This window comes from Hippichthys cyanospilos, chromosome 14, assembly GCF_059441005.1.
Source record: "Hippichthys cyanospilos isolate Australia breed blue-spotted pipefish chromosome 14, RoL_Hcya_1.0, whole genome shotgun sequence".
Taxonomy (NCBI): Eukaryota; Metazoa; Chordata; class Actinopteri; order Syngnathiformes; family Syngnathidae; genus Hippichthys; species Hippichthys cyanospilos.
In genome coordinates this window covers 6,975,001-7,002,993 of record NC_142382.1, presented here as the reverse complement: position 1 = coordinate 7,002,993, position 27,993 = coordinate 6,975,001, and the positions used below count along the sequence as shown (strand labels likewise).

Here is a 27,993-nt window from a genome sequence, read left to right as displayed (position 1 = left end):
CAGTTTACATTATGTTATCTATATCAATTTAAACACTGTAAGAAAATATGTCTTCACCATTAAAAGTGATATTTTGTATGTATGTACTTTCACGACTTAAATCCACCTGGCTCATTTAAAAAGTGCTCCCAAGACAAAATGTTATTGTTAAGACATCTTTTTATTTGTGTCAGTAATGCTTTACATTACATAATGCATTTTCAGGGATATAAAATGTGGTTTGTTGCTCAGAGAGCGCCGCTCATATGACAATATTCCGATTACTCATTATTATTACGGTCAATTTGACCATTTTGCCATTTCACAATATTCAAGTCATATACAAAGACAACAGTTACAACGTGTTGCACACAAGTATTGATGTAATTTTTTTTTAATAAGATTACTGGGCACCGGGACAAGAAATGAACAAAACAAAACAAAAAGACAAGGTTGTACAAAAAACAAAGAAAAAAAAACGGACGAACAGTTAAGTCAGAAGCACCAGTTGATGTCTTTATAAAAGAGTGGAAAGGAAAAGAAAAAAAAAAAAAACCAGGACACAACACAGATTTAACACCTCGGGTTCTCATGCTGTTATCATTCCGAAAAGCATCCTACGGGTCATGTTGTGAATTGCTTTCCCCATCCCTGATCTCCTGTTTACATAAATTAGATTTTTTCCTTCTTCGAAGCACCTATTTGTTGTTGTAGTTTTCAAGTCGACATGCTTCTATTCCTCAAATGCAAGAGTCAACGGTAGTTGACTCTTGGTTGGAGCAATAGCGAGCACGTTTAGTTGGTGGGCTGTTGGGTTTCCCGTCTCAGGGACCGACTCATCACGTTGAGGCGACCAGGAAACCAGAGAAGGAGCAGTGCACGTTCTCGGCGGCGAAGACTCCGTTGGCCTCCTCGTCGGGGATCTGCACGTACACGGTGTCCTGCTCGTTCAGCAGGAGCACGGCGCTACCGGACATCTGGTCAAGGAAGCCCTTGTTGTACTCATCATAGGAGAACATGACGGGCTGGTCGTTCTTGTAGAGGGCCACCAGAGCGTGGGCGCCGTTTACGTGGATGCTGTAGGAGAAGTAGTAAACTCCTGGGATTTGGCATGTGAAGATGCCGGACTCGGGGTCGTAGTGGTTCTCGGCATTGTACACGATGTGGTCAAACTTGATGGGGCTGCCGGATTCAGGGTAGGGAGTGGTCAGAGCAGCTGTGAAAGCGGACATGGGGGCCTTGACCATCACCTCGGTCATTCCCATTCCCATGCCTTTCTCAAAGACCACCTCACCGGGAGGTCCGGGGGGGCCGGGAGGTCCAACGGGACCGGGAGCTCCATCGTTTCCGGACTCACCGGGCAGACCAGGGGGACCCTGAGGTCCGGGGACGCCCTTAGCGGTCATGCCGGCAGGGCCGGGAGCTCCAGGAAGACCTGGGTGTCCCTTGTGGCCAGGAGCACCAGCGGGACCCTGAGGTCCAGAAGGTCCTCGGGCACCGGGGGCACCATCAGCACCAGTGGCACCGTTCTCACCAGCGCGGCCAGGGAGACCTTTGGGTCCAGCGGGCCCGGGAATACCTGGGGCACCAGGGGTACCGGGGGCACCAACGTGACCTTTCTCACCGGTGGCTCCAGTAGCTCCTCTGGCTCCAGCGGGACCAGCTGGGCCGGGGTAACCCTGCTTGCCTTGGAAACCTTGTGGTCCCACATCTCCCTTGTTGCCCTTGGCTCCTGGAGCGCCGGTGGCACCGGTGTCACCCTTGGGTCCGGTAGCGCCAGGCTCACCTGGGAAACCTCTTACGCCAGCTGGGCCCATAGGACCAGTAGCTCCAGTGGCACCAGTGGCACCTGTGTATCCAGTGGGACCTTGCTCACCCTTGGGACCAGTGGCACCTGGGCTGCCAGTAAATCCTCTCTCTCCCTTCTCTCCATTTGCACCTGGCTTTCCGTATCCTGGGGTTCCTGGGGCTCCGGGGGCGCCAGCAGCTCCCTGGTGGCCTTTTGGGCCCATTGAGCCAGGCAGACCTGGGGCACCGTTCTCACCGGGTTTGCCAGCAATGCCTACACCGGGGGCACCAGTGTGTCCCTTGGGTCCCTGTGGTCCCATGGGACCAGGGGCACCATCTCTACCTGGGCTACCTGACTTTCCTGGCTCACCGGGCATACCTGACTTTCCTGGCTTGCCAACTCCTGACTGACCTGGAGCTCCAGTTGGTCCCATTGGTCCCATAGGTCCTGTGGCACCCTGGGGTCCCTGAATTCCTACACCTCTGTCTCCCTTGGGACCTGGCAGACCAGGAACACCGGGATGTCCTTTCAGACCAGGCTCTCCTCTTGGTCCCATTGCTCCAGGAAGACCAGAGGGTCCGGGCTTGCCAGTAGCAGAGAGGCCGGCGGGTCCGGGGCTTCCGGGAGAACCGGGAGCACCTCTGGGTCCTTGGGCTCCAGTGGCACCGGTGTGTCCCTTCTCACCGGGGGCTCCGGGGATACCGGGTTTGCCAGGACCCCCGGGGGTTCCGGATTTGCCAGTGATGGAACGACCGGGAGATCCGGGAGGTCCGGGAGGTCCGTGGGGGCCGGGGTGGCCAACACCGCTCTTACCTGGGGGACCAGGAGGTCCAGGGGGACCCACGGCACCAGGCTCACCTGGAATACCAGGCTCACCTGCCACCACTGTAAAAAGTTGAACAAAAAAAAAAAAAAAAGTCAATTAAGAGGAAAAAAAGGAGGCAAGATGCCATCAAACTTTTGTTTACAATGTGAGTTTTGTGACACTTTTACATGCCAAGTAGGAGTGCCAAAAATAGGAATGGACTACAAAAATGGCTACAGGACTTCAAAAGATGACAAGTTGCTGAATGTGCGGATGACTTGGGGAATATTTTAGTGGCTCTTAATTTACATACTTTACTGTATATATTTTAGTTTTGCTATTTTTTTTACAGCATTTGTCTCTCCCACACCAAATATATTGTAATCTTTATATCTATATATCTATCTATAGCTTTACGCCTTTTATATTTAGCCACATATTCGCTGCATAAAAAATGGACAACAACAAACAGTTTACGGAATTTGAACTCTACATTTGGATGTCTATGTATTTGTGTTTGTTATTGTTTTTCATTTTTATTGTTTTACTTTTTGGTTAGATTTGTAAATGAAAATCTGTTCTCAATGGCTGTATCTGGATAAAAGAAGAAACATGAACTAAAAATGCAAAAATGTACTTTAGGGAAAAAATATAGAAACCAAAATACAATTTATGGTGGAAAAGGTGATCAAACTATTAGAATTAAAAAAAAGTTGAAAATTGTCGGTCACATTTATTTGTACTTTTTCAGTTTTTGTTATATATTTTATGGTATTTATTGTTTACATTTTAATGATTATATGTTTAATTCATTCATAAATCTGTCTTTTTTTTTTTTTTAATTTCTTCCCTTCTTTATGTGGTTCCCGTAAAGTTCACAGTGCTCAGAATGAAGCCTGGCAGATGTGTTCTCCTCCCACTATGGCAAATCCAAACAAACAAACCAAACCACTACTGCTGGCCGACTGCACTCTTAATTTGTCAGTGCCAAAATAGCAGCGTGTGTGCTGTCTGCAAGGCTAGGAAAATGACATCTTGCATAATTTGAAATTTAAAACACACTGAATTATGCATATATGGAGCACAAAGCCACCATGGCCAGTATCTGCAAAACATTGAAAATGGCCTGCATTAAGATATTCTTTAATATGCCTCTCCGGGTTTAAAATAAGCGTCATAAACAATTTATACTTGTCTCTGTGCTAGCAAGTACTTAATAATAAAAAATGACCTGGAATAAGATTTGAATCAAAATGCCCCCCTGGGGTTAAAGTAAGTATCGTAAACAATCTGGGTCCATTGCTAGAGAAGATTAGCAGTTACAAAATAAAAGTGCCTTATGATTTTCTATCAGTACGCATCAAAGTGAAGATTAACTGTTGTATATAATGAAAATGGCTTTCATCTAGTATTTCCTGAATATACCTCCTTTTGGTTAAACTAGGCATCGTAACATCACCCCCTTAAAATAATGGCCTAAGTCATAGTTTTAGCTCCTCAGGATGCTGGCCACCTCTCCTAAAAGTGACATTTCCTTTAGGAAAAAAAAATCCCACATCATTCAGTTCTATCTATTGTGAATAATTATGATATAATCAGTAGTTGTACCATTTTTTTTTTCTGAAAATGACTTTGACCATAATTTTAGGAGAATGACCCTAATCGTCCAGAATTTGTCTCAGAGGAGTAGTCGTGAAAATATTCAAATGAATCAAGATTTTCCTAAATATGCCATCCTTACTATGCCTCCCCAAGGTTAAAACTAGTTTTACAACACATCTGATTATATTTGGGGAATAAGAGACATTACAAAATAATGAAAATGACCTGAATGATATGCCGCTTTCGGCTTAAAACAAGTATCATAACCTCCATCTAGTAGTTACAAAATAAGAAATATGACTTGCTTTAATAATTTTCTTAACATGACTTCCTCAGTGTGCCGCCCTGTGTTAAAAATAATCTTATCTGTATCTATAGTATCTCTGTAAAAATAACAGAAAGAAAGTGATATAAGCTATTTTTGTCTTACTGAATGACAGAGGGAAAATTCACAAAAATTCCATCCAGAAATGAGACATTTTGGCAAATTTTCTTACCCTGGCTCTTGACTTGGTAAGGCTCATACTGGGGAGCGGCCTTCACCACCTTCTTGACAACGTAGCCCTTGCCGTGGCCAGCGACCAGGGCAGCCATGAGGAGGACGATACAGGCGACACGGATGTCCATCTTTCTCGGTCAAAACCTGCAAAGGAACGATTTGCTTTTTAAAAAAAACGAAACAAACAAACATGCACAAAACTTGCATTGCAACTGTAAAAACTTTAACAAATAACTCCAGTCTATGATGCTCCAAGTGAAGCAATCTTCCCTACATGCTACACAAACGTGGAAGTAAGAAACAGTCCTGGGAAGATGGGTGCATTCAGAAAATAAACAAAGAAATAAAGACACCTACCGACACCAAATTTAGGGGAGGGGAATAAAAAACAATCTCCTCAGCACCAGTGAGCGGCTGGTGCTTCTCTGTATATCCTTTGGCTTGGAGCACAACTGAGGATATGCTGCTTTCCCCCGTCAAGCTTCTGAGTATTTATACCATAGCTGCCCATAAGCATCATTACAACAAAAAAACAAAAAAAAAAAAAGCCCCCACCAATGCAAGTACCTCCCTCCTCAAAAAAGCAGAGCTGTAATTAGCAGGCAGATCTGCCCAAAACAGGCATGTCACATCAGGGTGCCTCCAAGTCTTGAAAAAGCCAGACACATGATGATTATCACTTTTTTTTTTTTTTTTTTAAGAAAGTCTTCTTTTCAACAGGACAACAATGCACAAAGAGAGCAGAGAGCCACAGGAAAAAAAAAAAAAAGAAAAAAAAGTTTTTTTTTGGGTGTGGTTAGGGTTGGGGTAAAATTTAAACATAATTTTGTAAAAAGTCATTGGAAAAAGGCATGATGCTTTTTCTTTTAGTTTGTTTTAACACAATAATATAATATAATTAAACTTCATTTTTAGTTGTGTTTCCATATTATGTTTACATTATTTTCTTTGCTAGAAATAACACAACGAAAGTATTGTGGAAATCACCATGTTTTTGTCATTTGAGTTTCTTTTTTTTACTATTTAAATGAGCTTGCCTAACATTTTCAAACATTTAGGTTTTATGCTTGAATCAAATTTTATTTCATTTTATTTGGTAAAAGGGATGCTGTGACAAAGAGCAAAAGGCATGACTTTTTGTAGTTTTTCATGCGTAATCATGTTTTTAAACTTTAAATATCTTATTCCATTAATTTAATTGCATTTATTTTCATGAAATATGAATTTTTCGTTTGCTTTTGGTTCGTATGCACTTCGTTATACACTTGTTTATTATGATTTAATTTTGCTTTTGTTGGCAGGAAAACATTTTATTGCAGTTACCCTTTCATGTAATTTAAAAATGATTTTATTCCAATTTAATTTCATAATCCAACATCATAAACGTGCAGAGAGGGAATTAAATGTCTCAACAAATTTTCTGATTTATATGATTTATTTGATTCATATAACCAGATATTTATTTTTGACACTATGATTTTTTCGCATTTTATGTCAATTTTCTTGCATGTTCAAACATTTTTACATTGACTAATTAAATACTAACTTAATGTAATTAATTCAATATAACCACTTCTCATTGCTACTTTTTTCTTCTTAATGTGTTTTTACACTTAAGGTTTATTTGAAGATATTTCATTTCCTGGAGTTTTTGTTTACAGCAACCCTGCTGTATAAATATGCCAACATCTTAAAATACTTGCCACTCATCTATTTTAAAAACGACAGGTCCAAATTAGTAGTGGCTCGTTTATTTGTCCACAAAGCCCACATGGAGTGTATGCACAGTGTCTGCACCATTTACATGACGAATCTCTGTCTGGACTCATCGGAGCCTGTCAAGACAAACAGTTCAGATGTTTATTATCATAATATATTAGTAAACGCTGATTTTTAATACTCACAACATTCACATTTGCAGCTTTTTTTTTTTTTTTTTTAATGTGTGTTTTTCCTCACTTGGTATGGGCCAGTTAAACTAAGCAACGAGCCTTGTAAATGCTCCTGCTTGGCAGGCTCTTTGGTGTGGAAATCTTGTCCTCCACTAGATGGCAGCAAAAGAGGCATAGGAGAGATCCTAATGGTGATTTCCTACGTGAGTTGAGAGTGCAACTTAAATAGAATAGAACAGAAGCCTGTTTGACTCAAGAGACCCTATAAAATAAGTCACTTTTACAGAGATCCTGCAAAAGAAGCCACTTTTACACAGGGGCCGTTCAAAATAAGTAACTGATACTCAAAGGCACCACAAACTAGGGCACTTTAGGCAGAGACCTGCCAAACAGGCTTCTTTTAGATGCAGAACGTACAAAAAAACCCTCTTCGACAAAGATTCTGCAAAATAAGCTTCCTTTTAGAAAAACACTGCTAAAGTACAACACAAAATACAGCTGTTACTAAAATGCAACAAAATAAACAGCCTTTACTGTGGGACCCCTAAAAAATAAGCCAGTTTTACAGAGACCCCATGAAATAAATCTTTTATACACAGAGAACTCTTAAAAAAGCCAGTTTTACACAACCACATTAAACAAGTGTTTGGTACAGTCTGCCAAACGGGCCACTTTCACACAGCGACTCTGCTAATGACCTTTTCAAAATAAACGGGTTTGAGACCCTGGAAAATATGCCACTCCTATACAAAGACCCTGGAAAATAAACCAGTTGTAATCAAAGATCACACAAGAGCTGATCTTTTTTTAAATTTTGTTTTACACATCCCTTGAAAAAGAAGATGCCGCTAAATAAAGACCCTGCAAAATCAATCACATTTATTCACGCGTTGACCATGCAAACCAAACCATTTATTACCATGCCAAATAAGCTGTTTTATAGAGAAAGTGTTTAAAATATCCCTTTATTTTTATACATGTAAGCATACAATGATTTTTAATCTTACAGTCAAAAGACCATTGGAGATTTCATCCATCTTGGGTTGCCTCCATCTTGGTTGCTGGTCAACGGTTCACATATAAGGTGAGTCTAATTATTTTTTTGGACTATTTTCAGGGTTCATAGTGGTGCAAGTCGTCACGAGTGGGTGGGGAACGCCTACAATTACAGCCGCATTTCTGGTAGCTTGCAGTGTTGTGTTTTCTCCTGCTGTATTATCTTCCCCGGTCCTCCACCTTGGCCTCGCTGTGCTTTGACACAGTCCAGCTGTAATTTCTCCATTTTGGAGCGTCGCCGCATAGGAAATGCCCACACCCAAATAATCACATGTTCTAAAACACACAAGTGACCATAAATGATGCGTGTAGACTTTTCCTCGAGATGGCTAATCTATTTAGAGTGCATACCCCCATCCCCCATCCGACCTCCTCGCTTGTTCTCATGATTCTTGACATGGTGTGTATTTACATGACAGCCATCTGTCTTCAGCGGCTTAATTAAAGATTCAGCAGCAGTTTTGTTTACGCAAATGAGGGCACATTATCTGCAATTTTGCTCAAGTGCTACCTTGCTGACGTGGGTCACGTGGCGTCGGCAAGATCTGGATCAACGAGACCGTGATTGTGCATTCGTTTTTTTCAGGCTAACTCGCTAACTTATCTCACGCAAAATGTTGCTTTTTTTATCCGCAATGTAGCTGAAGTGCTACTTTGCTGACGTGGGTCGAGACCATGACTGTGCCTGAGTCATTTTTTTGGTTAACTTGCTAGCGCGGCTCATGAACAAATTAACTAATATAACAAAATACTTGATTTCTAACTAACTAACTAACTAACTAACAAACTAACTAACCATCCATTTTATTTAGTTGCTTATCATCACTAGGGTCGCTGGCATGCTGGAGCCTATCCCTGATGTTTTGGGGCAGTAGGCGGGGTACACCCTGAACTGGTTGCCAACCAATTACTGGGCACACAGAGAAAAATGATCAGTCACACTAACAATCAAATCTAAGGACAATTTTAGAGTCTCCAATACACCTACCAGTCATGTTTTTGGAACCGAAGTGCCCAAAGTAAAGTTACATAGGCACGGGGAGAACATGCAAATTCCACACCAGAAGGCCTGAATCGAACAGGGGACCTCTGCCATCGTGCTGCCACCAACTAGGTAACTCATAATAATTATTCAACCCTATAACTAACAAACTAACAGATTTATAAACCAACAAGTAAAACTAGTTAGTTCCGCGGAACATTTCATGGAAATGGGTTAAGTTTCTTTTAATTGACTGATTTATAAAAGTATCCCATATGTTGAGTTCTTAGCAAAATGCTACTTTTTTGCCAGCAAGCTGAAATTTTGTTTGGCTCAAACACCCATTAACTATCTTATTTTTTTTTTTCGTGTGCCACTGATTTTATATGTACTATTTTAAAATAGTTGAAATGACAGAGCACTAAGGGTGGAGCAAGGACTCGAAAAATGTTTTACAAAATGCTTCCTTCGTGTTTATTTATGCGTTCAAACACGACGATGGAAGTCATCCGGATTTAGGCCTCCAAACAGTTTTTTAAGCTGGAAAAACAACAACAATCTGCATTTGCATGCCCCGTCTGTATAGAGACTTTCATGCTGAGATGTGGAACCCGAGTCAACTTGGATGACTAGAATTAAATGTCCAACCTTGTTTTTACCGTCGGCCACATTTATTTTTCCGAGCAAACAAGGTGGTTCCTTAAAAAGAGAGCGAGAAAGAGAGAGAGAGTGGAGCGAGTGTACAGCACGTGGCTCACTCTGCACAGGTCATTACCCCACCGCAGCTCTATTGATGTGGCCTGAAGCCTTCATTGTCGAGAACCACGAGGGACTTGGTTCAAAGAGAAGACCAGGGCTTGTACACCAATCTCCATGCAGTGTCCAGCTACATGTTACGTGCCATCAGCCAATCAGGAGACATGTGCCAACTTCCAGCGCCACATGACATCATGCGGTTCACCTTGCGGAGAAACATAGCACTCTTTTTTTGTAAACTTCACTTTACAGTAGAATTTGTAACTAACTAACTAACTAACTAACTAACTAACTAACTAACTAACTAGCTGGCAGACTTGCTATAATACCCCCTATTCAGCCCCTATTGGGGAGAAAGTGGCCGTGAAGGTAACGGCTCTCATGATCTCGTTATGGTGTGTTCAAGATCACCAACATTTGTCAAAAAATTGCGAGAGGTCGCCAAAATGTTGCCAGAGGTGGCCAAACAAAAAAAAAAACTTAAGATCAAAAAAGTATTTTGACCATTTTTTTCTTAACCATCATTCTCCATGCCAAGGGATGGCACACTCCTGGTAGTGTCATAACTACTACTAATGGTTCAGCCACGTTAAAATTTGACATGTTGTCACCATCTAGGTGAAATTTCAGCTCCCTGCTGTCTTCTTTTATTGCTTTCCCGTTGGTGTGAAATGCATTTGATGTAGAGATCATAGGATTGGATAAAATACCACACAATAGTTACAACAAAGTGCTGTGCCATTCATGTCTGATTTATTCAACCAATGACCTTTGTAATGGTAACTTTAGGCACATTTTATTCAGCAACTCCAGGAGATTGGTAAAGAAAAATCCTGTTTTATTTCTGGCTCCTCTGCTGCAAAATTTGCGTCTCTCATGACAACATGAAACTTAGGGCATCCATTTTGCAAAGGAGTCACTACTACACGATTTTGCAATAACCATTACGTTTGCTCTTAATTTGAAAAGAATACTCACTTGTTCCTGTCTTGGCAACAAAAAGCATTAAATTCGACTTGCCTTATACCTGCAGAAACCCTGTTAATCCTTTACTGGGCACAGCAGCTGTTTTCGGCTGATAGTCAAAACAGGCTAAACATCCCAATGCGTCCTTAACACTCATTGGTTAAATTCTAACGTACCCCTAAATTTCTCTAAAATCCTGAAAATTCTTGCCTGTTTGCCTTGCCTGTAGGCTATTGACCGAATGCGGCCGCTGTGCCCAGTAAAGGGTTAAAATCTCACGTACCCCCTGAAGTGACTTCACATACACATACCTCTATTTGAAAACCACTGCAATTACAGAGAATTAAAAATATCGAAATATCACTCAAAATAAGTGTATAGTTTATCAACATTCTACCAAACACAATTGATGAGCTTATTATTAATGACATTGATTTGAGCTTTTGAATGATGAGGAGATGTCTGAGGTCACTGAAAGACATGCATTTATTTTGTGACCTTCAACTGATTTTTTGGAAAAATGATTGAACTTACTACATTAGGGCACACAGACATAGGACGTCAAAAAGCAACTTGGGAGGTTGCAACCAGGGCACTGTGTGCGGCGATATCAAGCACTGCGGAAAGATAACAGCTTCAGAGGAGGAAAGGCTCTCTCGCCTTTCGTCCCTGTTTTGGTGCGCTTCAGTGCACAGGAATGGATGTTTCTGGTTTCTTGTCGCCGTGCTGACCGAGGCTCAACCCACACCCAGGAGGCGCATATAATTGTCGGTTGATGTAAGCGAGCCGACCAAACCTAATCACGTGAGCCAGGATATGGCTAAAGATACTCACGCCGTCACAAATTTAATGTTTCAATAAACTCCGTGGACCGCTAAAAGCTACTTTAGACTTTATGAATGGCACACTTGACGGGGGCCCTTGGGAAATTACAGGCTCTTGGACACAAGAACGGACCCGAATGGGGCCGGAAGTGTTGAAAGGGCCTTAAAAATGGAGCTAGGTGGTGATCTGTGGGAGGTCACACTTTGGGGGATGGATGAGAAAGGAGCTAGGAAACGCAGGTTTTGAACCCGTGCCAGTGTTTTGTTTTTTTTTAATCTCCAAATCTAAATTATTATGATTATTATTATTGTTTTTCCAAAAGGAAATGATATTGAAAAGACCTCTACTGACAGCGCTTCAATGGAGATGCATTCAGAGACCGCTCAAAGTGTGGGAACTCTGAAAGAGGCTGAACTTTACTGCATTAAACAGCTGCAACAACAATAAAAACTAAACAATGCTAGCTTTCGTTTCATTTCTGGCCTTACAATTACGTTGAGTAAATCAATGCCGTTATTACAGACAGCATTCTTAAGATTTTATTCAAGAAATTAGACCATTAGCAATGGTTGAAGAGGAGGTTTTCAAAGAGATGAGAAGTTTGAGTCTCATACAAAAAATACTGGATTTTCCGCACTATAAGGCGCACCGGATTATAAGGCGCACCCTCAATTAATGACATATTCTAAAACTTTTTCCATATATAAGGCGCACCGGATTATAAGGCACACCCTTAATTAATGACATATTAATTAACTTTTTCAATCACAATATAGTAATACTCAAAGTAATAACAATAATAACTCAAATAATAACTCTAAACTCAGTCAATATGAGCAACCTTGTTCAACTGTAAACACACAAAAGAAACAGGAAAACTTACTTTATTAGTTCATTCCTCATCTACGAATCCCAATCTCAATATTGATCCATATATAAGGTGCACCTGACTATAAGGTGCAACATCAGCTTTTTTTTTTTTTTTTTTTTTAAAAAGGTTTTTAGGTGCGCCTTATAGTGCGGAAAATACGGAATATATTTTTTAGCGATTTAGCTATAATCACTTATACTTAAACTTTATTATACTACTGGACTAGATTTTTGTCGAGTGTTTTACTTGAAAGTTGTAGACGTTTTAGCGCACAAGTTCACTTTAATCGACTATTGAAATAATCGTTAGCGACAGCCCTTGTGTTTAACTGTGCCTTTAAAAAAAATGAAAATGGACTCACAAGACAACTTGCAAGCTCACCAACCCTCTTTAAAACATTCATGGAATTGGTAGGAATTCATTTTTGCAACATCTCGCTAACTAGTATAGCAAAAGGTTTTTGTAGAAGCCATTGAAAATTGGATGCACGGTCTTTGGGATTTGTGGAAAGTTTCATGGAAATTGGTTGCTTACAAACTTACAAACCGAGGAAGCTTTGGAAACTCACAGCCTTTAATTCCATGCGAGCGTTTTTTCCCCCCTCAAAATTCTGATGAAAAAGTCCAAATCTGATGAAAATAGACCTGCGTGACGCCAGACGACGCTTGCCAGTCAAGCGAGTTGAGCATGAGCTTATCGCCGCCGTGATGATAAGTTTTGCTGCCACGTTCGAGCCGAGCCAAGTTTATTTCGGAAACGGTCTGACTCAGCTTCTTAGGCAAGAAAATATCAGATTTGCAGCCGCCAGAGACTCGTTTAACTAAAAATACAGGGCACTTGCGCACATATTATACTTAAAAACATGTCTATATATGTGTGCAAAAAAGAGCAACAAATAGGAGTGTTCTTTTTCTGGCTGACTCTCGGGAAGGATTTGATGGAAATGATCTAGCGCCACTTGAACACCTCCGCCAGATTTACCGCTGACATGTCCGCCCATGCACTTCCACATAGCTTCTGAAAGAATGCAGCGTCCTGCCAGTATACCCGCTACGGCAGTGCTTCTCAAATAGTGGGGCGGGCCCCACTGGGGGGGCGCGAGGTGATGCCGGGGGGGGGCGTGGATGATCCCAGGAAAAAGGCTTTGTTTTTGTCATGTGGAATGCAATTGCAATAAAGTAATAATTTTCATAATTTTCTTTTAGTTTCAGGCACTTTGCTGCACTTGTTTCTTTTTTTCCGTTTTAGACTAAGCTGTAACTCGTATAAGCGCGATAAAAATAATGTTATATAATATAATATATAATGTAGGTATACTTAAACAATTTTCATCAATAAAGGGGCAAAAAGTTTTCTCTTTTCTGGGGGGGGCCTGGCAAAATATCGTTGAGAAACACTGCGCTACGGCAACAGATTAGAAGAATCATCTTGATAGTCGTAATCCATGCATATTCATGAAAATTGACCATTCGTTTTAACCCATCACAGTAATAAACACAACAACAATAAACACACCGGAGTAGGAGGCTACTTTTAGCTGAGGAAAATTTCATAGTGTTGTTTCTAAAGGACACCACAGCTGGGAGTCCGAAGGACGCAATAGTTAGATGGTCCACGCTCAAGGAGTTGAATGGGGTTAACCAAGGCTGCCCACCACTCACAGGCAGCTTTACGTTTAACACACTTGAGGTCCTGATTTTGCTGTGCTATTGCTAACTTGTTTTGCATTTCAACAAGTAAACAAACAAACTCGCCAGCTGTTAAAGGGATGCTTAACTTATTTAGGCATTTTCAGCAGTAAAAAGTTGATATTTGGGCTGTAATTTATTTCATAAAATTATTTGTCATGTATAATTAATACAATTAAAAACAAATTGACCTATTGACCAATCACTGCTCAGCTTGTGAATGTCACATGACCAAACCTAGCAAACTGCTATCAAATTAACTACAGACAAACTAATATTTTTTTACTGATAAAAATGACAAAACTTTCCATCCCTTTAAGTTCTGTTTTGGTGGAAGTTGGCTTCCCGGCTCACCTATTTTCTGGTTTCCGCAGTGTGACGTTTAAAAGCTGAACTGTGATTGGTTGTTACCAGAACCCAGAGCACATGTTCTGTCAGAAGGCGAGTTTAACATGGAGTAAAGTAGTTGGAGTGCTTTGGACTTTACGTATTCGTGGTTTGGGGTTTACGTATTGAAAGACTTTGTGTAAATAGATTAAAGTAATATTTTTTATATTTAACTATTTTCAGCAATAACAATGTAAAATTTTTATAATTTATTGTGATTGAAATTATTTTCCATGCAGAGTTAATATCTTTAAAAACACATATTGCCACTGAAATAAAACACATGTGCTTGCTGTAATGTTTGTTTTACAATATTATTAGATATATTTTTGATGATCACTTAGAGCTACAATGATTCTGCATTGAAATGTTTGTAAATGTAGATCATGGTGCTTCTTGAAGTTTTTTTGTAGGTGAGACGTGGGGTAAAAAGTTTGAGTAGCACTCCATCTTTAACATGTTTAGGCAAGGTAGCGAGATTCATGGATTTAACTCTAGTTATTGTTTTTGCAACATAGCTGACTGACTATTTGATGAAGCAAAGCATCATTTGGTGTAATTATCCAAACAAAAATCCCCAAGCAGGAGTCTCTTCTAAAGACGTGAGGTGGATTACAGCTTTGCCTAGCAGGGAGTGGACTTACAAAGACACTTTTTCAAAATTAGCCACGTCTGATCTTGCCAAATTCTTTGTCTTCAATCAAATACACACATCAGTCGGTCGTATATTCTTCGAAACGTCGAAAAAATCCCATGTCAAAATAGATGCCAGAAGGTATCTTCTTCTTGCGGGATCATTTCAAAGTGAAATGAAAACCGCTTCAATGAGACTTTGGTGCATAAGTGTGGGTCCTGGTGGCTTCTTGCATTTTGGGATAATGACATATCCACAACGTCAAATTTCACGTTGTCACTCATTTCCCCACTGTCAGGCAGCATCAACCAAGAATCTGCTGTAGCAACATGACAGTGTTAAAAAATTAAATTCTCTCAAAATCCAAATTGTGTTTGTAAATGGCTGCTTTAACCTGCTTTCAATTCAGAAAGAATTTTTAAATTGGATGAAGCATTCTCAAGGAATTCAACCTTTTTTATGGAAAAACTGTTTTTTTTGACAAATGTTTTTATGGGATATTATGCTTAGACAATCTGGTCAAAACACTTTCAAATTAGAGTAAATCAGCATCTCAATTCGTCCATTTTGTCTTTTACTTGGAAACCCTCTTCCCTGATTGGCTGGAAAAAAAAAAAATCTGTTAAAAATGTGCCAAAATTTGTCAGGCAGGCCTAATATCTGGCAAGTAAACGGGTTAAATTTAGTCCAAAAATTCCAAAAGTCTAAAAAGAAACTTGTTTTGTAAATTACAGTTGACCCGAGACAAAAAAGCTGTAATAAAAGTGATTCGTAAATATGATTTAAACTACCAAATAGGAGCTGAAGTGTTTTTCCCCACCAAAAAAGTAAGTACATATTTTTTTTTTGTACCATATTTAGAATGACCCTACGATTCTTGGACGTCAGCAATTTCTCAAAAAAAGCCCCGAAACAATATGAGGTAGAGTCTTACGCCTACTGGATTTCTAAAACAATATTTACCGCATGCAACAATAATGTTGGTGCATTATGTGCGGTATCTATGGTCTCTCCTCTCACCTCTCAAGGTGGATAGTTAGCGCTGCACCGCACAACTTTGTGGCGAGACGACATAAGAGTTGTTGTCTTCATGGCTCTAAGTTCGGTGACCGTGTCGACCTAAAAATAAATGTTAGATATATGTCGGGCGCCCAAAAATGTAAATCATAAGTCACAAACACCGTCAGTCTTTTTCCTGTACAATGTGTCCCCCTTTCGATGGTGAGTTCAGGGCCCGAGTTATGTGGCTTCCAGAGGTGGCCGATGTGGGCTGGGTACTATACTTCAGTAAGAACACTCCTTAAAATAGCATAGCCAAATGTATCTCAGGGAAATTCATGACATAATATAGCGGTACCTAACACGTTATGTAGGTTCTGTAACTGATTGATTAATTTGGCTCTTATTTTGTTGACCTGTGGCTCTCAACCTGTTTTTTTTCTTTTCAATGACATACCCCTTTTGATTTTTTTTTTTTTTTAATCCAAGTACCCCCTAATCAGTGCAAAGCATTTTTGGATGGGGAAAAATAACAAAAAGACCGCTGTGTCATCCATGTCTGATTTATTAAATTTTGGAGCCACATTTGTAGTGCTATCTGCGGCCGTATTTTATTGAGGAACTCCAGAAGATGGAGCGTGTAACCTCATCTGTTTCATTTCTGTCTGATTTTCTGAAAAATTACATCTTTAATGACAATGCACATACTTATAAAAACGTAAGAAAATACAAGCAAACAACATCACAAAATCCCGCTTCATATTACAATTAATTTGGTGTTAATTTGAAAAGAAAAAATGTGGCGTCCGTTAATAGTGCCCATGCAACACGGAGGTGTGCTAAACTATTTCCTGACTCTTGCGGTACGAGGTGCAGTAGACCTTGGCAGAGTGTCAACAAAAAAGCAAACGAGGCACCTGGACCCAAAACATCCTGTACTTTCTCTCAGCTCATTTTTTTCTTTTAATCAGATTCCTGCCAAAATTCCCCAACCCACTTGACCAAATTACACTTGTAAAAATCAGGAAAAGAGCCTCTTCATTTATTTTCAGTTTTTTTGTTGCTCATCCAAGAACGGCCCAGAATAAACCGGGATGAGGACACAGGAAGAGAAGGTTCGTTCCTTCTGGTTTGGCTTTTTGGTAGCTGTCTACCGAGCCAGACTTTATTATATTTACGGCAGGTGGCAGCTTGGTCGCAAAAAACACGCAGGGTTCTGTCAGTAACGTGGGCCCTTGCCGCAGCTGACAGCTCTGTGACATAGCATGTCTACACCGATGTTTTCAATTCTTACTCGGGAGACCAATTTGTTTTGAACGCCATTTTTGGACAAAATAAACGTCGAAAAAAAAAAACCCTCACAAGCTAAAATCAGCTGTTTGACCAAGAGACAAGAGAGACTCTGCCAAGTGTAAATTATAACTGTAAATTCAAAAATACTGTCGACGACAACCAACGTGTGGAAAAATGAAACAACAGTTAGGGTGTGGGGGACACTTAAAGACGAGCCAGCAGCAAATTCAAAAAGACAACAAAAACACACTTCATTGCACAAGTATAGAGGAAATCAGTGGTGAATAGTGAAGGGACTTATCCCTGCATGCCAGTAGGTGGCACAGATGAATTCCTTCTGGGTGTAACCATTATCATTTCCTCAAACCATCAGTTTTTTAACCCATGGTATTGCAGTATTTGAATTGGCTGCTCTCATCGTTTGTAGAACTTTAAAAGAAAGCCAGAAATGCTGCGGCATTAACTCTTCAGTAACAAACATACAGTTGATTAGGGCAGCAACTATTATTTTAATAATTGAATAATCAGATAATTGTTTTGCTGTATAATCCGATTTTTTGGAAGTTGTAATTTCCATCCCTGTACTGTGTCAGTAAATCAGCTAACATGTTCATCATTGTTTTTAAAAAGCAGGTATTTGCAAGTCTCCTTTCGATTTCACACAATGAAAATCGATCCATGAATGTAGAAAGTCTAATTCCTGTGTTATAAAATAATGAAACCAACACAAACTGTTATAAAAACTTCAAATACTCTTTGTGACCTATGACCTGAAGGGGCACTCTATATATATATATATATATATATATATATATATATATATATATATATATATATATATATATATATATATATATATATATATATATATATATATATATATATATATATATTTTTTTTTTTTTTTTCTGATAATGGTATTAAAATTTGTGCGGTAGCATAATATAAATTTGTGTTTTTATATTGCCTGTCGACATGTAGTTTGGCACGTTTGTGTTCAAATATTTGTTGCTTCATGCTGTTTACCATTTTCGATTGTGTGATTCATCTCGCGTAAGCAAAGCTATCAGCTTTTTCTAAATACACAAAATGTAATTGTCATAGTTTATGTGTAGTTGAACTACATACACTCACAGCTACCAAAAAAAAACACCACAAAACCTTTTTTTTAATATTGTTTTTAGTATGTGGCTCATTCAGAGTGTCAGTATTATTTTATTATGTACTTTATATAAGATATGAACTACCAGTGACAAATTCTGATACATAATTGTAAGTTTATTGTTTATGTTGTAAGCAGCTAAACACGATGTGAACCAATTAAAAATATCTGCATGTTCACATCACTCACGGTGGTCAGCTGTGATAATAAACACTTGCTGGTGGTCTGCAGGCATGTCACCAAAAAAAAAAAAAGTCCCCGAAGACGAACTAAAGAGTTAGCTGCTTGTTTCTCATGGCCGGCTGAACGTCACAAAGTCATTGTGCTCTGTAATTTGGGTGCAGTGACCACGACGTCGGACCTGTACAAGCGAGGTTGAATCCACATGTAAGACTCTCCTTCCTCGAAACAATAATAACAGAAATGCTCTGCTACAGGCAATGAATAAAGCACAATGACTGCTTATTGGAAGAACTTGCTACAGTAAGACGAGTTGCTGACCTTTATGCCTATAATCTCTCCTTTGTAATCTTCGTAACGCAGGCGTTCCCAAGTGCATTGACCTTCGTACTGTTCAGATCATTTTTGATCCGTTTTTGACATTTGACAGCAATTAAAAAAAAATCCCGAATGTCATTCTTTCAACTGGAAATTTGATTTTCCTACAATGACCTACCCATGTGAGAGTTCATGTGAAAATCTTGAAACTGTGAGATGACACGCCATAAATTGATGTCTTTCCTATGGGATACTCGTCACGCTCGAGTTCCGAGAACTGTTCCACCGAATTTGGACAGTTTCTAGCAGAATCACGCAGATCTTGATGATCTTTGAAAGGGTCCCTATTCTTTGAAACATTGACTGTACATTTTCAATAAATCTGTGGTATAACTTCATACAGACAATAATTATGGAGATATTGTTATCCTGGGGCAAAACTTAGCTGGAACATGAAAATGAACAGTATGTAAGGTTGAAGGATTTGAGACTTTAAAGCAGAGTTTCCACAAGATTAATCCCCAAACTCGCCTTCTCCATCCTTTTTTCTTGTAGCTGTTATTTGTGGATTTCCAAACGGGTTCTCCAAATGTGGAAGTCTGAGGTGCCGTGGTCAAGGAAGAGTCTAATACAAGTTTGCTTTGCGGTCTATGCCCAGACAGGTTTGAGTCAGACTCTGGAGCGTCACTTTAAATACAAAGTTGACCACAATCTGTTCCATTACACATGATGACTCTTTATTGAAATGTTTTAAGTAACATGGGTAGGATCATCATGATTAATTGCCATTTGTTTTAAATGGGGGGCTTATTGTGGAAAATGGACTTTTTAGTATTTGTATACAAATACTTAGGTCTATGGCGTGCCTGCCCAATAGGGGCGCACATCTTTCCAATAAAAGACGATTGGTGACATGTCTCGTTTCATGGGGGATGATTTATCATTAAGTATAAAGATTTGATTCGATTCTGTTCATTCGATTTGAGTTCATGAGGTGTGACGTGATGAGTGTCGTGTCATTTTCCTGTATGACTGAACTTGTCAGGACTGTAAATATATGGCATTTCTACACATATATGTATAGGTTTAAACACATTTTTGTATGTAGTGTTAACCATTAAAACATTGACTCTTGAATCTGTTTGAATCAGAGTAATTTTGCCCAAAAACATATAATAGTCCAACAAATGAAAAATCATAATTGTTGTCACGTTCTGTCTGGGGTTTTCGGGTTTTTGGATTTAGTTTAAGTAGTTCCTGGTTCATTTCGTCATTCATTCGTGTTTTTCCCTGCATCTGCCTTTCTCAGTCTCGTTAGTTTTATCTCGTCCACCTGTTGTCCATGTGCCCCTGCTCCTCTCGTGTTAGCCTATCCGGTTCCCCTGCCTCCTGTCCCCGTCCAGCTGTAGTGTGTTGTCAGTAATTAGTCTCCTTGTATTTAAACCACCGTCCCTCTGTTGCTCTTGTCGGATTATTGTACCTCGTCACTTGGTGTTCCCTGTGCCTCTGTACTCGTCCTCCAGTCTTCCTCCGTAGTCCCATTTAGTCTCGTGAGTTATACTCCGTTCCCCTTTTATTTTGCTACTTTGTCAAGTTTTTGTCTTCTGCTTTTCCTGCCCTGTTTTATTATTAAAAGAGCACTTTTGTTTGAGCAAACCCTCTCCGTCCTCCTGCGTTTTGAGCCCCTTTCCCTCCACCACCTCACGTCGCCATGCCCGGCCGTGACAATTGTAATGCGTACATTAAATGTTGATCAAGTTATTTTACTAGTTGCCATAGTTACTCTTTGAAAACAGATGCGTAGCGTCCCAAAACTAGCCAACCTGCTAATGTAATGACGATAACCTAAAGAAAGGTTTTCATTTCTTAAAATCACTTCCAGGATCCCACGCCTTGAGTTTTTGCTTTAAGTTAGCTTTTGCATCCATGTCGTGTTGACAAACCTGTGCTAGCTAGCTAGCGCTAAGCTAACAAAGGGTTTCTGTACTTGCATCCAAGTTTGGAAACTCCTTTCGACACCAAAATAATGACAGAATGTAATGCTTGTGTTATAATGGCATATAATTCTCCTAAGCCACACAAAACCTGCACAAACACTTCTTACCTTTTATAACAATATGGCATGATGCATTTGCGTTGAATAGGAAAATTCTCATTCAGCTAAAGTCAATCTGCTACTCAATCCAAGTCTGCACTGATTTGTTCCACGCACTAATATATATATATATATATATATATATATATATATGTATATATATATATATGTATATATATATATATATATATATATATATATATATATATATGTATATATATATATATATATATATATATATACATATATATATATATATATATGTATATATATATATATATATATGTATATATATATATATATGTATATATATATATATATATATGTATATATATATGTATATATATGTATGTATATATATATATATATGTATATATATATATATATATATGTATATATATGTATATATATATATGTATATATATATATATATATATATATATATATGTATATATATGTATATATATGTATATATGTATATATATATATATATATATATATGTATATATATATATATATATATGTATATATATGTATATATATATATGTATATATATGTATATATATATATGTATATATATATATATATATATATATATATATATGTATATATATATATATATGTATATATATATATATATATATATATATGTATATATATATATATATATATATATATATATATATATATATATATATATATATATATATATATGTATGTACACACACACACACACACAAGCACACATGTATATATGTGAAGAAGCTTGGGTACTTCAAAGTCCATGGGAAAATGTGGCTTTTTTCTACCATATGGCTGTAAGTCTATATTTAAGAAACTGAGATGTTTACTTTATTAAAAAGATTAAGGGGTGCGGCGTGTCGTGCGTGGATGTCATTTAAAGCAAGCTCCAAATAAGCAGGATGGCAAATGTCCCTGAAATGGCCAAATTTGAGGCTTCACACCTCCACAAAGCATTGGGTGGCTGCGTCCACCTCTTTTTACAAGGCTCCTTAGGCGTGATTAAAAAGAGTGAAAAAAGAGGTAGTCAGGTGGCGCTATAACGCAGATAGAGATATTTAATTTGCTTGAACGGCTCTTTAAAGAGTTTTCTGGCGGAAAACTAAATGAATCTAAGCCAACGTGGGCTACTTCTGATCACTTCGGTTTGAACTAAATGACACCCTGGATAATGCTGCCAGGGCAATTTTTCAGTGCCAAAACTGAGTACCTTGAAGGGCTTTTCTTTATTTTGTAGAACTGACTAAAATTGATTCTTGGAGGTACCCGATAAATACACAAAAAGTCTCCTTTGATAGTGAGAGAAATTGCACACGCAATGATGCAAGCATTCCAGGTACTGCATTCCACTCAATATTTGAAAACAAACAAAAGTCAAATTATCTAGTCGTCTACAGCCCTATATTTTTCCCTGTGTGGCCTCTATAGTTTTGAGTAAGCAGGTATCACATAACCTAAAATGTTACACTGTGGTGTAATCTGTTTCTATAGCAACAGAAGTGACATTCACTTTCACTTCACATTCCCCTTGAAGCGCCTCCCTCGCATGATTGTGGGCCGCAATTGACCGCCGCAGGGCACAGTGCTTTGCTCCAGTGAAATCAAGCTAATTATATCGCAGGTAGTGAAAGATATATTCCCCCTCCCCTTTATTACCCCGCTCAAATTTTGCAACTGCCAAACACCTTTTCCTAATTAAAGGTCGAAAAAGTCCCCAAACCTAATATTACTTAAAACCTAACATTTGTTGCAGTATTTTGCAATTAAAAAACACAAAACAACTAGCTTCCAGTCCAACAAGACAGTGCATGTCTGCTTTAAATCAACAATATGGCGTTAAATGTGGGCTTTTAAATCATTTGATGATACACAAGTTAGCAATTATGAGATCAGCGTCTGTGTTGTGGCCACGGTGATTCCTAATAACCTGCTTTTAGCGGTCTGTATTTAGCGGACCAGCCCGGACCACCTGTATTTTGTGTTTGTGTTAGCATCAATCTTAATCGTACTGTTGAGAAGTATTTGCATCTTACTCACAACAAATGACCAAATGAAGCAAATTAGGCACCATTTTGAATGCGCTGTATATGACGCAGTGTTCCAGAACTCAAGGTTGTTGTTTTTTTACGGCTGTTTTGACAATGGAAAGCTGTTTTTAGGATGCGGCAGTGATTCGTGGCGCCGTCCCTAGCAAGCGGTTTTGTGATTTATCGCAATGCGAGGCTTTCGTATCTGAACATTAAAACCAAGAATGAAGCGAAACGAGTGACGACAGATGGATTAATTGGAAGAAAAAGTGTACTTTTCCTTCACACATCCTGAACACTGTGCACCCGCTCCTGAAAATAAGCTTAGAGTGTGGCTCTTGTGCAGCCACAAAGTGCACATCAGCGCACAATCGCCTATTCTTTTTGTGGAACTTTTTGATGGAAGCCTAGATGCTGGAGTCGAAATAGAATGGTAATTCTATGCTCGAACAAATGATTACAGCCCCCCAAAAATGTGCCGTTCTGATTGCCTGAAATAACTTCTCGGAACTAGTTTTTTTTCCTAGACTAAAATAGTATAAGCCTTTATTAGTCCTGCACTGGGAAACTTTTTGTTTTATAGAAGAAGTATTGCAAAAAGTACACAAGGACTTCAGACTTGCCGCACTTTCCCGCACTATAAGGCGCACCCTCAATTAATTAATGACACATTTTAAAACTTTTTCCATATACAAGGCGCACCAGATTATAAGGCGCACCCTCTATTAATGACACATTTTAAAACTTTTTCCACATATAAGGCACACTGGATTATAAGACGCACCCTCAGTTAATGACATATTTTAAAACTTTTTCAATCACAATACAGTAATACTCAAAGTAATAACAATAATAACTCAAATAATAACTCTAAACTCTCAATAGCATTAGAACTCAGTCAGTATGACCAAACTTGTTCAACTGTAAACACACAAAAGAAACAGGTAAAGCTTACTTTATCACTTCGTTCCCCATCTACGAATCCCAGTCTCAATATTGATCCACATATAATGCGCACCAGATTATAAGGCGCACCATTAGCTTTAAAAAAAAAAAAAAAAGAAGAAGACTTTTAGGTGTGTCTTATAGTGCGGAAAATACGGTAAGTGAAATTTGCTGTCACACAAACATATTCTTGGATAATGAGCCACATGCTGCTTCACCACATCACATTTAAAATCTCCATTACAACAACATAAGCGGACGGTCACGCTAACCTGTACTTGAAGAATCAATACCATTCATTTCAAAGTGAACCTGGACAGATGCAATTATAATCAATAACATTGTATCTATCAGGGTGATGAATTTTGCTAGTCATGTCTACTTACCCATGGTTAAAAAATGGACCCACAAAAAAAGTCTCAAGAACACATGCCCAAAAACGCATAAACATCCAACCTTTATTCAGTTTTTTTTTCTATTTCTTTCATGTATAGTATTTAGCCCCAAAGATTCACTTGAGTAGACCCTCCAAAAAAAAAAAACATTAGAAGCTCATGCTCAAAAAGGCGGCCATTTTGCTTTACAGGGGCAATTTTTCTTAGGAATTTTGAAAATTTTGCCCTCGAAGCCAGATTCACTTAGCAGTATCAAATTGGGAAGACATGTCCTTAAAGTGGAGTCTAAAGAACCCATGAAAAAGAATACACAAGATGTTTGTGATTCTTTCTTCATCCCGCCATGTTTATCATTTTCCGGTCATTTTTCAAAAAGATGTATTTTTTAACGTTTTACATTTATCCCCCAAGAGAAGTTTCCCTTGCCCAGGTATAATGTGCTATCGCTGAGTAGCATGATGGGACCAAAAAACGTCTCAAGACCTCATGCCAAAAATACAAATGAAATTTGCACTTCTGTTTGAAGACGCCATTTTACAGTCATTTTGGCACTTTTCAAGGGACTCAAAACAAAACAGAAGCTAGTTTAACTTGGCAACGTGATTTTTTTTTTTTTTATTGACATGTGTATAATGATAACACGCACAAAAAGTTCATTTAGTATGTTGAAATTTGGTTGACATGTCTAATATACCTGCAAAAAAGTCTCAGAAAGCCATGCCCAAAACAATTTCGCATTGAAGTAGCGTTTTAGGGTCATTTTTCCAAAGACGTTCTCGTTTTAGAAGTTTAGAAAAATTCAGCCCCGAATCCAGTTTCGCTTCGCAACATGGAATTTGGTAGGCATGTATATAATGAGTAGACTCACAAAAAATCAGAAGAGCACCAAGTTGTCCATTTTGGTCCCAGCCACTGACCGTTTACAACCCACAGACCATATGTTCCCTACCCCCGTTTTGAGGGTTTCATGCTGAAATGTGACTTTTAGTTTAAAAGCAGTTATGACTCCAAGTGGTTGATACCAAGGGGCGGCCTTTTTTTATTTAAACTCACGAGGACCAGTGTTAAAATGTCTAATTATGCCCAGCATGTTTTAGCGTTTTTAAACTTTCCCATGGCTCACGCCGCACTCTGTAATCAAGTCGCACGAGACGCAGCGTCACCGATAGAAGGCGGCGAGAACACAAGTTGCTGTCAGACCTTTCATTACCAAGCCCTTTCGCACGGAATACAACAAGGAGACGTTTTTATGGACTTTATTTTCATCACCTGCACATTACCACGCATCCCTTAGAATTACCAGAGGGCCTACTTTTGATTTAAGACCATACTTCCATTTGATTCATAATTATTTACTCGCATATTGCGCTGTAAATGACAGTAGGGCTTACTGTCATTACAGGGTATGCAACAATGCAGAAATCATAGTGTCTTTTAAAATACCAGGAAAAATGCAGTATTGCTTGTATGCCTTTATTTAAAAGACAACTCATGTTTTTTTTTCCACTGACTGTTCTAAATCACACAGGCGGCAAAAGAAAAATATTTGTGTGTGTGTGTATGTATTTGACCACTTGTTGCTAGGCAGAATTCAAATGTGCGGTGTCTTCCAAACTTTATTGAGCCTTGGCACATATTATACTTTTACAATCTCAATAAGCACCACCAAACAAAAGTGTCTCAAAAAGTATTCAATTCGAATGGAAAAAATGGTGGTGCCTCCTCAATTTATTTAATAATGTGGAGAATTTGCGGGTAATGTGGACCAGACCGACACGCATAGCAAAAATCTTTCTGTAATTGACACCAATTGTTTTGAAGTTGTATACCACAATTTTACCAGTCCCGCCCACTTGAGAATAGATTTTCCTCCATGTGGCACATAAGTTAAAAGGAGTTAGACATACCTGATATAGTTGATCATTGGAATTGCAGCAGTGTTCACATTTTACTTTCTCTAAAGAAAATAATTGATTCATTTGACTTATCACTTATATAGGTATCATTCATAGAAATATTGAGGAAAAAAAATCAGTCAAAAAATCCACAAGTTATGTCACTTGCATCGCATAGCACCAGAAAGTAATAAAAATAACGCCACCTGGAGAGGGTTACTGCACTGGTCACCTTGATGCAGAGTTGCTACCTATTTCCTTGCCTGCTCAACAATTTTTGCCGCACTCAGCAACACCGCTTGGTTTCCTTCCCAGTACAATGGTTGCTGACGCCAGGTATTAGACCACAGGCCATTGTATTGTATTTAAAAGTAGGTGAGCAGACCTATTAGCAGAAAGTGGCATAAACATGCTTCTGTGCCAGAAAAGAGCTCCATGTAAAAAAAAAAAATAACATTCATAAAAAAATTAGCTTATTAGCTACCCGCGACACAGATCATTTCACTAATGGCACTTAAGTTGTTTAGGAAAGTATTCATGGCGTCATAAGCACTTTTACCTAAAAATGTAATGTAGGGAATATGAAAACAAAATTAGCTAGAGCTGGCTAGGCTGCACTCTGTAATGGGTAAATAACTGCCGGGTTAGCATCTTGTGCTTGCTGCCGCTTTCTTGTTTGTAGATTACTACATTAGCTTTGCACGCTAGCCACTAGCTATTTGCTGACTGGCTATCTGTCAAATGCTTGTTAGTTGTCCATAGACTGCTACATGTAGCAACATGACAAGTGGGCATCTTTATGGAATATTCTGTAAAATATGAAATGAGCATAATAAAAGCTTCTAAAATCCTGCAAAAAAAATTACTGGTACTTAAAAAAACATCAACAATTCTGCACCGGAGCTATTATACAATTATTCTTATGAATAATGTTCAATTTGGACAATTTAGGTCAAGATTTTGGGTCAAGTACGCTGTATAAACCTTTTTTTTTCTCATTTTTATACAATGACTTGGAAGTTTGGCCCATATAAGCTTGGTAAAATTTTAAATGCATTGTTAGCCAATCATACGATCACATGCTTACATCTTGTATCTACCAGTCATCCCTTTTAACTGGGACAGTCCTGATTGTGAGCCTAATGTGCTGTATTTCACTTGTATCTTGATTTAAGTGTTAGCTTCTCACATTAGCAACTACTGTATCTAGTTAGCCGTCACGTCTGCCACATGCAAATCGAATACTATGTTGGAATAGTGTACAGTATGTAAATTACTTGTTTGCTACATTTACTGCCATGTGTTTGTCGTTCATGTGTGGACTTCTACGTTAGCTTCTTGCCCTAGCCGCCGACTGGCTCTCTGCCATTTGATTGCCACTTGTACGTAAACTGTTATTTCGGCGTCTCACGCAAGCGGCTAATGTATTTTTACACTTGTGTGACTCCTCAGGAATATAATTTATCGTACAGTGAAAAAAATGTTTGAAGATGCCTATTGCTCCATGTATGGTGACCACGACTACATGCGTGCTCAGGGGTTAACGGGTGGGCGTTTTGTGGTTTTGGCCACTTGGCGCCTACTGCAGGGCCGCCTGACAAATTTCCCAAAACCCCACCAGGAGGTACAGTAAAAGCTGCAATCAAAACGGAGGGTTAAAAAAAAGATGCTTGATCATCCTTTCTCGGGCTATATCCCGCCATACTGTCTGCGCTGTATCTATAGAATTTGTCATTGCGGCCCATCTGAAGGGTTACTGCTACCTTACCATTATTGCTAATTGACATCCTCCTTGTCTCCCGGTGACCGCCGAGCAACTGAAAAATGCGTCACGAAGGGCATAGTGGGATAATTTGCGGCTTGAGCCAGAGTTGTGGTGCACAGAGAGGTACCATGTGGTCATATTTTCACGAAGCACCACCAGCAAGCTT

The 27,993-nt window shown here is 38.9% G+C and overlaps 1 protein-coding gene and 1 long non-coding RNA gene across 2 annotated transcripts in view; one reads left to right on the top strand and one right to left on the bottom strand.

Moving 5' to 3' along the window:
- LOC148412717 (uncharacterized) overlaps nt 1–27,993 on the top strand; it is a 50,451-nt gene that overhangs the window by 2,297 nt on the left and 20,161 nt on the right. Inside the window, exon 3 of the long non-coding RNA XR_015867837.1 lies at nt 7,576–7,650. This is a non-coding gene — a long non-coding RNA (uncharacterized LOC148412717). The remainder of the gene's footprint in view (nt 1–7,575; nt 7,651–27,993) is intronic.
- Nucleotides 142–5,132, bottom strand: col10a1a (collagen, type X, alpha 1a). Its single transcript, XM_088434088.1, has 3 exons — nt 5,032–5,132; nt 4,673–4,818; nt 142–2,653 (listed from the first exon to the last, which is right to left on the bottom strand). Exons 2-3 carry the CDS (start codon nt 4,800–4,802, stop codon nt 819–821), a joined length of 1,965 nt encoding a protein of 654 aa, XP_088290214.1. The 5' UTR covers nt 4,803–4,818; nt 5,032–5,132; the 3' UTR covers nt 142–818.